Source organism: Palaemon carinicauda, chromosome 36 (genome assembly GCF_036898095.1).
Source record: "Palaemon carinicauda isolate YSFRI2023 chromosome 36, ASM3689809v2, whole genome shotgun sequence".
NCBI classification, from domain to species: Eukaryota; Metazoa; Arthropoda; class Malacostraca; order Decapoda; family Palaemonidae; genus Palaemon; species Palaemon carinicauda.
The window spans coordinates 30,904,492-30,919,491 of NC_090760.1; the positions used below are offsets into that span (position 1 = coordinate 30,904,492).

General features: G+C 37.5%; 1 protein-coding gene across 1 annotated transcript in view; it reads right to left on the reverse strand.

Moving 5' to 3' along the window:
* LOC137628550 (protein starmaker-like) overlaps positions 1 to 2,679 on the reverse strand; it is a 9,785-nt gene extending 7,106 nt beyond the window's left edge. The window contains exons 1-2 of the mRNA XM_068359702.1: positions 1,902 to 2,679; positions 807 to 1,115 (exon numbers count right to left, since the gene is read on the reverse strand). Of these exons, the coding sequence (XP_068215803.1) occupies positions 807 to 1,115; positions 1,902 to 2,679 (1,087 nt within the window). The remainder of the gene's footprint in view (positions 1 to 806; positions 1,116 to 1,901) is intronic.
* Positions 2,680 to 15,000: the final 12,321 nt, after the last annotated feature.

The window sequence follows — 15,000 nt, forward strand, 5'->3', positions numbered from 1 at the left end:
GGCCATTTCAGTTTTGCAGGTTTGATTCCCACGACCCTCTTCCCCTCCTTTCTTTCTTTTTATATTTTTCTGCTTTTCTGGTTTTTTTTTTATCTGGGGGGGGGGGATTTTATTTTTAACTTTTAGTTTTTTTCTAGTTTTTTCTGGATTTTTTAATTTTTTGTATTTTTTTGGATTTTTTTAATTATTTAAGTTTTTTTTTTTGGATATTTATACCATTTTTAATAATTTTTTTATCATTTATTTTTTTAGATTTATTAGCCTTTACAATTTTTTTGGATTTACAAGTTTTTTTTTTTTCCCTCAGTAGAGGAACTCTCTTGGGCCATCCTATAAGGACTTGATTGCATAGTAGAAAAAGCCGAGCTAGTTCCCTCTGCATAGCCGGTCTTTTAGGTTATTCCCCCAGAACCACCCGAAGGTTAGTGTCCGAAAGAATAGACCTAGATATCCGACCTTTTGTTCACCTGACGAAGCCCCTGTACGACCCCACCAGGGAACACAGCATACTAGAAGCAGCTCAGCTATTCCTTTCTGCAAAGCCAGCCTTGTAAGCTGGTCCAAGCATCCTCCAAGCAAGATGCGTCAGATTTACACCCTCCTTCTGTTCCTCTGGAACTGATTCCTGGGAATGTGCATCTTGGGCTGTTTTTCAACATGTTGCTTCTTTCGGTTCTTGGCCTTTGTGTCCTTCTTGCCGGTCTTCTTAGGTCCTGGATTTTGTCTTTTAGGCTTTTGACGACCCTGGAATCCTCTGCGGGGCATTCCTTTAGCACGCTCTTGTTTTGGCAGATGATGACCTTTGCCTTTGCAGGATCCGCCTTTGGTTTCCTCATCTTCTTTTTCTGCATCTTCATCCACTTCTGAATCAGTATTTTGTTCCGATTCTTCCTTATCGTCTGAATCTTCATCCTCTTCCTCGGATTCTTCTTCATCCTCCGATTCTTCTTCGTCTAAGTCTTCTTCCTCTGACTCTTTCTCTTCCTCTGATTCTTCTTCTTCCTCTGATTCTTCCTCTTCTTCTGATTCTTCCCCTGATTCTGATTCTTCCTCTGATTCCTCATCACTTATTGAATCTTTAGTATTTTGTTCCGATTCTTCCTCTTCCTCTGATTCTTCCATTTCATCAGGCAAGAAACGAAATCGGTTTTGTACGGAAATGCCAGAAAATTCTTCCTCCATTTCGCTCTCAGAAGAATCCGAATTTTCCTCCTCTTCTGAATCTTCATTATTTTGTACCGATTCCTCCTCATCATCTGAATCTTTAGTAATTTGTTCTGATTCTTCCTCTTCCTCTGATTCTTCCTCTTCCTCTGATTCTTCTTCCTCTTCCTCTACTTCTGATTCTTCATCCTCTTCCTCTGATTCTTCCATTTCATCAGGCAAGAAACGAAATCGGTTTTGTACGGAAATGCCAGAAAATTCTTCCTCCATTTCGCTCTCAGAAGAATCCGAATTTTCCTCCTCTTCTGAATCTTCCTTATTTTGTACCAATTCCTCCTCATCATCTGAATCTTTAGTAATTTGTTCTGATTCTTCCTCTTCCTCTGATTCTTCCTCTTCCTCTGATTCTTCTTCCTCTTCCTCTACTTCTGATTCTTCATCCTCTTCCTCTGATTCTTCCATTTCATCAGGCAAGAAACGAAATCGGTTTTGTACGGAAATGCCAGAAAATTCTTCCTCCATTTCGCTCTCAGAAGAATCCGAATTTTCCTCCTCTTCTGAATCTTCATTATTTTGTACCGATTCCTCCTCATCATCTGAATCTTCAGTAATTTGTTCTGATTCTTCCTCTTCCTCTGATTCTTCTTCCTCTTCCTCTACTTCTGATTCTTCATCCTCTTCCTCTGATTCTTCCATTTCATCAGGCAAGAAACGAAATCGGTTTTGTACGGAAATGCCCGAAAATTCTTCCTCCATTTCGCTCTCAGAAGAATCCGAATTTTCCTCCTCTTCTGTGTCTTCATTATTTTGTACCAATTCCTCCTCATCTTCTGAATCTTCAGTAATTTGATCTGATTCTTCCTTTTCCTCTGATTCTTCCTCTTCCTCTGATTCTTCTTCCTCTTCCTCTACTTCTGATTCTTCATCCTCTTCCTCTGATTCTTCTATTTCATCAGGCAAGAAACTAGATCTGTTTTGGACGGAAATGCCCAAAAAGTCTTTCCCCATTTCGCTCTCAGAAGAATCAGAGTTTTCCTTCTCTTCTGAATCTTCAGTATTTTGAACTGATTCTTCCTCCTTTTCTGAATCTTCATCCGCTTCCACTGACTCTCCCATTTCGTCAGGCAAGAAACTAAATTGGTTTTGAACGGATGAGCCCAAAATGTCTTCCTCCTTTACGCTCTCGGAAGACTCCGAATTTTCGTCTTTTTCTGAAGATTCTTCAATTACTATTTCCACAGTTTCCTTATCTTCTTCTGGTTCATTATCCTCCGCTGCTTCCCTAATTTCTACTTCATAATTTTCTTGCAATTCTTCACCTTTTTTTGTTTCTTCAGAAAATTCGGAAATTTCTTCTTCACTTGACGTGTCTTCCGATACGATCTCCAAAGAATCAGAGTTTTCTTCTGTCTTCTCCTCTGATCCATAAGCGTCACAGGTTTCTTCAATATCGTTAGCTTCCTCTTGTTGGGCATTTGATCTTTTTTCTTCTTTCTTAGAAGACATAACACTCATCGCAATGATTGCTCCTCCAAGGAAAAGACAACCCGCAGCACCTGCCAACATGAGGTTACTAACCGCTCCATTTTCGAGTATACAGAAAGGTTTTTCTGTATTCAAATCCGGAAGCAGTCTTGGTAGTATCCAATAGGATTTCAGCTTTTCGTTGAATTGGTCGATTTGAGTCTTCAATCCAGTTGCGGTCATTTCGCATTGTTCAGCTTCTTCAAAGGCGTTCCACATCCTTCAAAAAATGGGAAGAAGTTTATTGCTCTTCGTAGAAGTGAAGTCTGCGAGCCATTAGTTCCAACTCCTCCTCCAAAGCAGTTCTCCAAGCGCGGCACCTCTGGTAGAATCCACGAGAATAGCTTGAAGGTCCAAGATTCTTGGAAAGTGTTCAACTTCCCGTTAAGATATAACAGATAATCCTCACAAAGAGAGCTTCGTTCCTGAAGAACTCTCTCTCCGTGAGCCAAGTTGAGTCCTCCGAAAAGGAATCCGACGATTAACAAAAACATTCCAAAGCTGGTTGTAAGCACTTTTGATAATGTGGGATGCATTTTCAAAGTATATACCGGCTTCTTCATCTCGTATTAGCTATATTTTGAAAAAATCGATAGATGACAAGGAAACGGCTCCGAAAGAATTTGAAGACAAGAAGTCTTGAAGACATGAAGTCTCTTTCTGAGTCTGGGAGCAGGGTTTTGAAGACATGTTGAAGAGGCAAATATCTTCAGCATCTCTTCATTTGCACACGAAAACTAATACAGAGATACTGAAGACATCTAGACCTTTAAAACGGGTTGAAACGAGTTCCCGAAAGAAATTTCACGTCTTCAAAATCTTTCGGAGCCGTCTGCCTCTCTCTCTCTCTCTCTCTCTCTCTCTCTCTCTCTCTCTCTCTCTCTCTCTCTCTCTCTCTCTCTCTCTCTCTCTCTCTTGTTTTTGCACGTTCATTATTTATTCCATATGTTAAAATCAGTATTTCTCTCTCTCTCTCTCTCTCTCTCTCTCTCTCTCTCTCTCTCTCTCTCTCTCTCTCTCTCTCTCTCTCTCTCAATTAATATTTCTTGCCTTTGCTCTTAGATTGCTTAGAAGTTACTTACTTTTCTTTATTTAAAAACGTCTATCTCTCTCTCTCTCTCTCTCTCTCTCTCTCTCTCTCTCTCTCTCTCTCTCTCTCTCTCTCTCATTTATGCTTGTTTTTGCTCGGCCATTGCTCATTCTATATGTAACAAGTAATCTCTCTCTCTCTCTCTCTCTCTCTCTCTCTCTCTCTCTCTCTCTCTCTCTCCTCTCTCTTTCTCTCTCTCTCTCTCTCTGTGTGTGTGTGTGTGTGTGTGTGTTTGTGTGTGTATTTATATATTTATATATACATACATACATTCATATATATATATATATATATATATATATATATATATATATATATATATATATATATATATATTTATATTTATATATTTATGTATATATATATATATATATATATATATATATATATATATATATATATATATATATATATATACATATGTATATATATATATATATATATATATATATATATATATATATATATATATATATATATATAAATATTATCATTATCCGTTGACAATCTTCTGTAGAAATAAAACCTCAGACATGCCCGTCCACTCGCGTTTGTTTATGGTCTTTTTATGCATTTTTTTCTTTTATAGCTCGTCAATCCATTGTCTTCTCTTCATTCCCCTTTAGATATGTATGTACTGTATATATAACGTGTATATGATAAGGTTACTATGTCCATCCGTATAGTAAAGAACTTTCAACAAATAATTACCCCCCCCTCTCTCTCTCTCTCTCTCTCTCTCTCTCTCTCTCTCTCTCTCTCTCTCTCTCTCTCTCTGTCGTGTGAATCTATTTTCACATCCATTTTATTACAAATGATTTTTCATGGAATGAATATAGAATGAAGGTAATGTATTACATTAATAATTTATGTATTGTAATTGATATTCAATTATTGCATTATATTGTATTGTAAATACAAAGGAGACTTTGTTGTGAATATATTGTTAATATGCAGTGAATGTAGAGGTTATTGTATTGAATGGGGTTACTCTACTAAAGCGAGTTGAAGTGAAGAGGAGGTTATTGTATGATACATTGACTGCAGAAAAGAGGGTATTGTATGATACACTGACTGCAGAAAAGAGGGTATTGTATGATATAGTGTCAGCAAAAAAGGAGGGTATTGTATGATACAATGACTGTAAGAAATAGGGTATTTTATGATACAATATCTGCAAAAAAGAGTGTATTTTATGATAAAATGACTGTAAAAAAGAGGGTATTTTATGATACAATGACTGCAAGAAAGGGGATTTTTTATGATACAATGACTGCAAAAAGAGGGTATTTTATGATACAATGACTGCAAGAAATAGGGTATTTTATGATACAATGTCTGCAGAAAAGAGGGTATTTTATGATACAATGACTGTAAAAAAGAGGGTATTTTATGATACAATGACAGTACAAAAAAGGGTATTTTATGATACAATGACTGCAAAAAAGAGGGTATTTTATGATACAATGACAGTACAAAAAAGGGTATTTTATGATACAATGACTGCAAAAAAGAGGGTATTTTATGATACAATGACTGCAAGAAATAGGGTATTTTATGATACAATGTCTGCAGAAAAGAGGGTATTTTATGATACAATGACTGTAAAAAAGAGGGTATTTTATGATACAATGACAGTACAAAAAAGGGTATTTTATGATACAATGACTGCAAAAAAGAGGGTATTTTATGATACAATGACTGCAAAAAAGAGGGTATTTTTGATACAATGACTGCAAAAAAGAGGGCATTTTATAATACAATGACTGCAAAAAAGAGGGTATTTTATGATACAAAGACTGCAAAAAAGAGGGTATTTCTTATACAATGACTGCAAGAAAGAGGGTATTTTATGATACAATGACTGTAAATAAGAGGGTATTGTATGATACAGTGTCTGCAAAAAAGAGGATATTGTATGATACAGTGTCTGCAGAAAAGAGGGTATTGTATGATACAGTGTCTGCAAAAAAGAGGATATTGTATGTTACAGTGTCAGCAAAAAAAAAAGGGTCTTGTACGATACAGTGTCAGCAAAAAAGAGGGTCTTGTATGATACAGTGTCTGTAAAAAAGAGGATATTGTATGATACAGTGTCTGCAAAAAAGAGGGTATTGTAGAATACAGTGTCAGCAGAAAAGAGGGTCTTGTATGATACAGTGTCAGCAAAAAAGAGGATATTGTATGATACAGTGTCAGCAAAAAAGAGGATATTGTAGGATACCGTGTCAGAAAAAAAGAGGGTCTTGTATGATACAGTGTCAGCAAAAAAGAGGATATTGTATGATACAGTGTCAGCAAAAAAGAGGGTCTTGTACGATACAGTGTCAGCAAAAAAGAGGGTCTTGTATGATATTTTATTAAACATTTTATTACCGTATGACTTTGAATCAACAAACAATTGCCTTTCTCCCACTGCTTTTATTACTTCATCTAGGAAGAAACCAGTCATAACATAACACCAAGCCTCAGACGTTTTGGAATATCACATTTACTTGTTTTGACATATTATTTGTTTCCGACATACAAGATCTCAACCACTTTATTGTAGCTTTGAATCCTCTTAATAATGAGGTCCTTGTTTTCAAATCTTTGCCTTTTCATTATTTTTTTCTATACAATAGAATACAATTAAATATTACGATCAGAAAAATAGCGACATGCCTACAGGAATGTAGTCTGGTTTCACCTATGCAGTGTTCATATCAAACCTGTTTGTTTGTTATATACATGTAATATGGCAATTAGCCATGATAATTGGCGCTGATTAGACTATGCTGCTCTCATTAGGTTAGCTTCATTTTTTTTTTTAAATTGGGATTGGGGTTGCGGAATATTCAGCAAGATATTTCGATCAAATTAGTATATTGAGCAAATCATTAGGGATTAAAATATGATCTTAAAAGAACCATTGTATGATTCCTAGGAAGCTTATGACATTAGATGTTCTTACCAAGATCTTTTAATCAATATTTTGTCTTTCATCATCATCATCATCATCATCTCCTACGCCTATTGACGCAAAAGGATTCATTTAGATTTCGCCAGCCGTCTCTATCTTGAGCTTTTAAATCAATACTTTTCCATTCGTCATATCCTACGTTCCGCTTCATTGTCCTCAGCCATGTAGATCTGGGTCTTCCAACTCTTCTTCTAGGGCCTTTTGGAGCCCAGTTGAAAGTTCGGTGAGCTAATCTTCCATGGGGAGTGCGAAGAGCATGACCAAAACATTTCCATCTGCCCCTCACCTTGATCTCATCCACCTATGGCTTATGAGTAATCTCCGTTATAGTTTCATTTCTAATTTTGTCATGGCATTTATCTCCCAATATTCTTCTGAAGGCTTTGTTCTCAAATAAAAAAAATCTGTTGGATATTGTTTCATTGTCATGACTCATGTCCATAAAGTAACGCCGATCTCACTAAACTAATATGTAGTTATATATATATATATATATATATATATATATATATATATATATATATACCTATATATATATATATATATATATATATATATATATATATATATATATATATATATACATTATATATATATATATATATATATATATATATATATATACATATATATATATATATATATATATATATATATATATATATATGTATATATATATATATATATATATATATATATATATATATATATATATATATATATATAATGTGTAAGTATGTATCTATATATATACATACATACATATATATATATATATATATATATATATATATATATGTATATATATATATACATATATATATATATATATATATATATATATATATATATATATATACTGTATATATATTTACCTAGTGTTACTCCTGATTGCAAATATACAGTCTATCTCTACTTTTTGGAGATCTGTCTACTATCAAGAAGATTTTACATGGTTTGACTACCTATCTATCTTTCAAAGTATTCAGCAGTGGACTTTTATCTTAAATGGCTGAAAAACACCGTAAAGTAAAATAAATCTATTATTATTGATCTTGGTATTGATAAATAGTGTAGCCTATTAAAAAGTTTCTCGTATTTGATGTATATAAATGTTCTATTTTCTTAATCATTATTGACGCTCATGTCGACTCACACGATGCCATTTAAAATCCAGTACTAAAATACAGATAATTCAAAGAATCTTGCCTTTTCCTCTTTGAGGTTTAGTAATATATTATTTAAGAAGTTTTTCTCGTGCAATAATCTAAGTATTTAAATGATTCAGTGGAACTTCACCGTTCAAACTTAGTACAAAGGCATTTTGCTGAACATGGTGATGTAAGTTTCACTTCAAAATGTATTTTATTCAACCAATTTATTTCTTTTTACTTCATTCTATTTGGGTTTCCTTTTTGTTTATCTTTTATAGTATCGTTTTAACTTCTCGGTGAATTACTCGTACCTGGATCTTTCCCTATTGGGGACCTTGGGGTAATAATAATAATAATGATAATAATAATAATAATAATAATAATAATAATAATTATAATAATAATAATAATGTCAACACAAGGATTATTCAAATTCTATCTCAATCTATTATATATTTCAAGTGTATTTACATCCTGCAGCTTTTTCTCTCTTGCATTAAAGCTTAGCAAATTACTATTTTATTAAAACCCCTTGATCCTATCTTCCTTGCCAATACCAGCACTGGCTAAAATTGGTGGAGGTGCTGCTCCAGGAAATGTTTAGCTTATGTCTTAATATTGTATAAAAGGAAACAAAAAGGTATAAGAATATTTATTCAGAAACTTAATAGAATCCTAAAAGAACAAATTAAATATATTCTACTTACTATAACACAAATTCTAAACTGTTCAAGTTTGATTCATTCACTGAAAAATTAAATATATTTTCCGTGTTTTAATTTGGGCAAAAAGTTCAATAATTTTCTATTTAATCTCTGCATGAAAACTGAGGGCATTTTTTTCCCACCGAAAGCAGTGCATACCGCACGTGTTTCATACACGCTCGTACACTGTAACGGTTTTCCTTTTTTATCTTATCACTTGCTCTGCCCTGCACTGTTAAAAGACCAACCTGTGTAAGCATGCTAGCTCATGTTTGATTATGTATGAATTTTTGCGACGTTCTTGCTCGCAATTCTGTCTATATAAACTCGATGATTGTTTGATAAAATTCAGTTGTATTTATCTAGCCTCTCAGTTACAACCTAACGGCTGTCTGGTACAATTGGTGACACTGGAGTGACTCACTCCCTCCTGTCTGTCCCCTCACTGCTGTGCCCTACTGTTCGATAATGCTGCCCACCAAACCTGACTCTTCCACACACACCGGCTCTATGAAACTGTCGCCCTTTGTTGGCAGAGAAGTGTTCACCTAATTCTAACGTGCCAAAGTCCAGTTTTGCATCAAGGGCGTCACTTGCTCAAGCAGTAAAGCAGACTATGTTCTCGCGGTGACCCCAGATGACACGTTCCCAAAAATCTCCGATTGACTATGTGAACAAGGGGACACCCCAATAGTGTATGACACTTCAAAACATACCCCCTGAAACAGTACTTGCTATCGCCAGCTGCTTGTACAGCCAAGATTTCTCAGCTCTCTCAACATCTGTTGGGGGAACAAAAGGCTTCGCTCGCCCTCAGGGAAATGACCAATATTGCTCGCCTACAACATGCAGCTGACGTCTCTCCTTGTGAAGTGAATCTACTTTGTTCCCTTTGCGTACGGTGCCTACCCAAACCTTTACGCGCAGCCATCCCCGATGTAAATATTTTTTCCATGAAGGAACTGATAACCAAAGTCGACACACTTATGGACAGCCACTTCACCATCCTCAAGACCTCCATTAATACCTTCACTCCTGACGAGGTGGACAATTATTCAACATCGACAGTAACTGACATGAATGTGTTACGGTACAGATGCCCTCCCTTTTACGTTCCGCAGCAGCAGAAATCCGACAACCACCCACATATAACACCCCTCGCTTACAGCCCAACCATCAAACTCTCCAGCCTCTTATTGCCACCCATCGGTCGCAGTTATGCTCCTACCACTCAAGATTCAAGGCTGCTGCAAAGAAAGGTGCGAACGGTTGTCAGTGGCCAAAAAACGTGAAAGTAGGCCATTGCTTGTGGTGGTGGCTTCACCTGTCTCTAATCTTTTCTTTTTACATAATGCAAGTAGGGTCATATAATTTTTGGTAGACATGGGTGCCAACCATCCTCTTCTGCCAAGGCCACTCTTCAGGAAACAATGTAGTTTGTCTAAATCTGTCGATGTCCACCTCGTAGCTGTCAACAGATCTGTGATACCCATCCAGGGTTATGAAACTCTCACATTATTGTTTGAAAGTGCCAAATATAATTGGAAGTTTCTCGTTGCTGACGTCAAACTGCCAATCCTCAGTGCGGATTTTTTCTCCCATTTCCATCTCCTGGTTGATGTCGCTCACTGACAGCTAGTGAACATGAATTTGTACTTGTCCACACCTCTCTAACCAGCCCCTTCTAATCTTGCTCTCCACATCAACTCGCCCATGGATGCCTACGCCCACCTCCTACCGTCTTACCTGGAAGTTTTCCGTCTAGAACTCTGTCAAACGCCACGGTTCCAGGCAAACACGGCATTTACTACCATATCAAGACAACAGGGGCTCCAGTGTTCACCAAGACTCAGGCGTCTAAAACCGGATCATTTGGGAATAGCTAAACAAACATTTGCCAAAATGGAAGAAATGGGCCTTTGCCAAAAGACTCCTCAAGCCCATGGTCACCACTCTTATACAATGTCCTGAAGAAAGATGGCTCTCTGCGTTTGTGTGGGGATTACAAGTGCCTGAGCATGCAGTCAAAACTGGATCACTATCCCCTCCCCAAGATCGCCAACTTGACCTTCTACTTGGACAAAGCGAAAGTCATCTCCACGCTCGACATCCTGAAGGAGTATTATCTGGTGCCCATGAACCCAGAAGACATCCTCAAGACTGCCATCACCCTTCCCCCCCACCCCCCCTTTTGTACATACACCTTCATTTAGTCCTGTTTTGGCCTTCATAATACTGGGGCCCCTTTTCAACACCTCATGGATGCCATCTTGGGGGACCTCCCCTTCTGTGCATGTTATGTGGACGACATAGTTATGTTCTCTTCCTCCAAAGAGGAACACCTCCATCACCTAGGCATCATGCTCGATGACCTACAACAAAATGTCCTTGTAGTCTGGTACAAAAAGAGTACCTTTTGTGCCAATGAAGTATCATTCTTAGGGCACAGCATCACACCTGAAGGAGTCCGTCCCTTCCCTAAGAAGGTCGTAGCTGTTCAGAACTTTCTCATCCCCTCGACTGTCAAAGCACTCCAAGATTTCTTGGGCATGATCAACTAATATCACCATTTCCTGTAGCAATGGCCACCACTCTTGCCCCCCTCTATGCCTCCCTTAATGGCAAGCAAAAATACCTGAAGTGGGGTCCTTTTCAAGAACTGGCCTTCTGCAACCAAAATAAATTCCTATCAATCTATGATGGTCTCACATTTCCCGTGCCTCATGCACCTCTCTTTCTCTTCACTGATGTCAACAACGTCGCTATTGCTACAGGACTCAAGCAAGTGGTCATCAGCTCGCCCCGCCCATTGGCCTTCATCAGTAGAAAAATGTCCAAGGCAGGATTCGGCTACTCTACTTTTGACCCTGTATTGGTGGCAGTGCATTTGGCTGTCTGTCACTTTCACTACTTCCTAGAAGGTACGTTGTCATTTGCATGGACCACATGCCTCTGGTGCATGCCTACTGTCGACAGTCCGATGCCTGGTCCACCCGTCAATGTTGACAACTCTCTGCTGTGGCTGAATACAATATCGAAAATTAATCCCGTTGCCGATGCCCTGTCAAGAAACATATTGGCAGCCATTCACCTGCTATTGTATTACAATGCCTTGGAAGAAACCCTACGAAAAGATCCAAAGTACCAAGCATGCAGGACATCCTGTACATCACTCCATTGGGAACAAATCCCTTTCGACGAGTACAATGCTACCTTTCTCTGTGACGTTAGTACTGGTAGACCTAGACCGTGGATACCTGCTTCCATGTGCCATCAGGTGTTTGATTTCATTCACGGCCTTTCACGTTCCTTGCGCCGATCTACTGCACAGCTACTGTAGACTAATGTCATTTTGCACGGCATTACTATGGATGCTAAGGATTGGCCTTGCACATGTACTTCATGCCAAACTTCAAAAATACATTGACACATATATTCAAGAGCTGACATATTTCTTTAAGCTCAACGTTGTTTTACCCACATTCACCTCAACAAAGTAGGTCCCATACCCACATCAGAAAGACATTGTTACCTGTTTACTGTCAATGACCGCTCAACCCGTTAGCTTGAAGCCATTCTCATGGAAAGTGGAATGTTCGCCTCATGTACATCTGTCTTACTCTCAGGATGGATAGCGAGATTTGGCTTCCCTGAGTGTATTAATTTTGACAGGGGCACCACTTTCACTTCTCAATTGTGGACATCATTAGCGAATCTCCTAGGGATCACCCTACATCAGAAAACCACCTATAACCCTGCTGCTTACGTAATGGCTAAATGTTTTCATCGCACCCTCAAAGCAGCTTTGATATCCCGCTGAAAGGATTCTAAATGGTTTACCCAGCTTTCCTGGTTCCTCCTGCGACTAAAGACCACTCTTAAAAATGCCTTGGATTTCTCAGCAGCCTAAATGGTGTATGGCGACCCATTGCTCGTTTTTTTCAATTTTTTTTCCATTTGCAACCTCCTCCGACAATCTCCAGCGCCTATGGCACGTTATGTGAAAATTTACTCCTTGACGCTAAACTTGCAAGCTCCCAGTAAAACAACATATCCCAACAGATCTGCACTCAGCAACATATGTTTTCCTACGGAACGATGCTAGAAAGCCACAGCTAATGCTCTCTTACACAGGCCATTTCCTCGTGATCCGTTGTACACCGTGCACATTCTTAACTTACATTTGTTCCTATCTCCTACCAGATGACCCGCTTACAGTTTGCCTCTCTAGAGCAGGGTGGTCTATTTCACATATGTAATTTTTAGAGGGGAGCCATATACCGCAAGTGTTTCATGCATGTTCGTACACTGTAATGACAATGACATTTGTTTAAGCATGCTAGCTCATGTTTAAATTTTTGTGACGTTCTTGCACACAAGTCTATGTATATAATCACGTTTATTATTCAGTAAAGTTCAGTTGCATTCACCTCTCCTCTCAATTACAACCTAACGGCTCTCTCGAACAAGTGCAAATGAATTTAGTCTCTCAGAATTCATAGTGCTTCTTGGAAAAGTTTTTTTATTTTTTCGGTGTCATTTCCCTGGATTCCTACTCCTCAGTCATTATAATAAGTATGATAAACACTCCAAATTCATTATTGATAAATACTCCCCAAGTCGTTAGTATACATAAAATATGCACTCCCCCTACGATATCGATATATCAACTGAATGTTTACTTTTCTATTTGATATGTGGGCGTGTTATTTCGATATGGAACAGTGGTTGGGAGCATTTTCCTGTGTACTGGTTGAATGGTTGATATAATTTTTTATTTATCCTTAAGTAAGAGCATGGACAAGCATCTTTGTGGATGGTCGAATGTCTTCAACTCCTTTGTCCTTCATTACAGATACAACCATTGAAGTAAGGCCTATTAAGGACATAATCCAAGGGTTTGAAAAAAAAAAATTAACTCTAATGAACATGTACAAATGTTGCAGTGCTGAAGCTTCCTTAATTCCATAGTCATCTCCCTGAAATTATGATCCATTAGATGAGCTACCTCTTATTTTTGTGTACTTTTTGTAACATGACACATGGTAACAGACCTCCCCTGCTACAATATCTCGTGAAGTTATTGCAAGAAGCTTGTTATCACCTTTCTGAGTAGCAAAATTTCTGAGATACATTTTCGTTCATATTGTCATAGAAGATAAAGTAAAGTTATATAAACTGAAAGAAAACAAACAATAACGAGACGAATGCAGGCACAAAACTGTTGATCTGTGACTTTGAAGCTCTGAATTGCCTAATCCGCAACAGCCAGGTGTTGCTGATCTGTCATATTGCTAAATCGTATCCTTTTCCCACAGGGCTGTAGGCGGAGATGAGATAGCAACGTAAGTGCAAATCATTGCAGAATTGGGACAGCCACCTCCTCAACCTAAACCCAAGTGGACATCCATGGTACGTACCTCATACGGGTCCTGCTACACATAAGGAGAAAGTATGGCCAAAAATCAGAAGAGTCTTAGTAGAGATCGATAATACCATCCCGTCATCTGAAGCTGATCCTGGCCGTATCAATACCCATTGCAGAATGGAGTTTGTTCATTAACTTTCTAAAACCCCTCTACGTACCTCCCCGTTGCCAGACACTAGAACTTTGTAACTTTGATGTACAATTAAGGAGCACCTAGAAGATTTTGAATTTTGAATCCAACTTTTTTAATTTGTGACAACATACTCGAGTTGTTCCTGTAAATCCTTAGCATAAAGAATATGACTGTTCTAAGAATATATTTTCTGTTTCCTCAGTAAGCTTCTTTAATCTAAAAAGTTCCTTTTTGTGAATGAAACTTGATCGACAGTTACGAAGATAAAATACCTCTGGTAAACTGTTGGAATTATCCTTCTTCAGTTTCATAACTGGATTGAACAATCTAATATTGGCTGCATCACAGAGTGTTTCCCAGGCCTTTACCTCTTTTGGTTGAACACGGGATGACATTTGCGTCTCTTGCCCGCGAATGATGCATGACGCTACGGATGATTTTGGGCATTTGACTGGGACAGTTCAACCTGTAAAGAAGTGAATGAATGAATGATTTAAAGTTTTCAGGCATCCTTGTAAAGAAGTGAAAGAACTGTAATTATACCTGGAATACTCCTTCAGTAATAAGAAGGCAAACATTAGTAAAACTGAAAGAGAAACAGAGAAAAAATATTATATACTTGTGGTTTTTTTTATGTTTTGATTCTGTATCTAATACAGACATGTGGAATCCAATATGATTATATATGAAAAGATTCAAAACTTGGAGAGAAACATTACGAACTCATTTTTAACTTGATAAGATAAAAAAGGAAAATGTTATAAGTAATTTTCTGAAAATACTTGTGTATCAAAGTCAGCATCACCCATTTTCAAGTATGACCATATAGCAAAGTAACCCA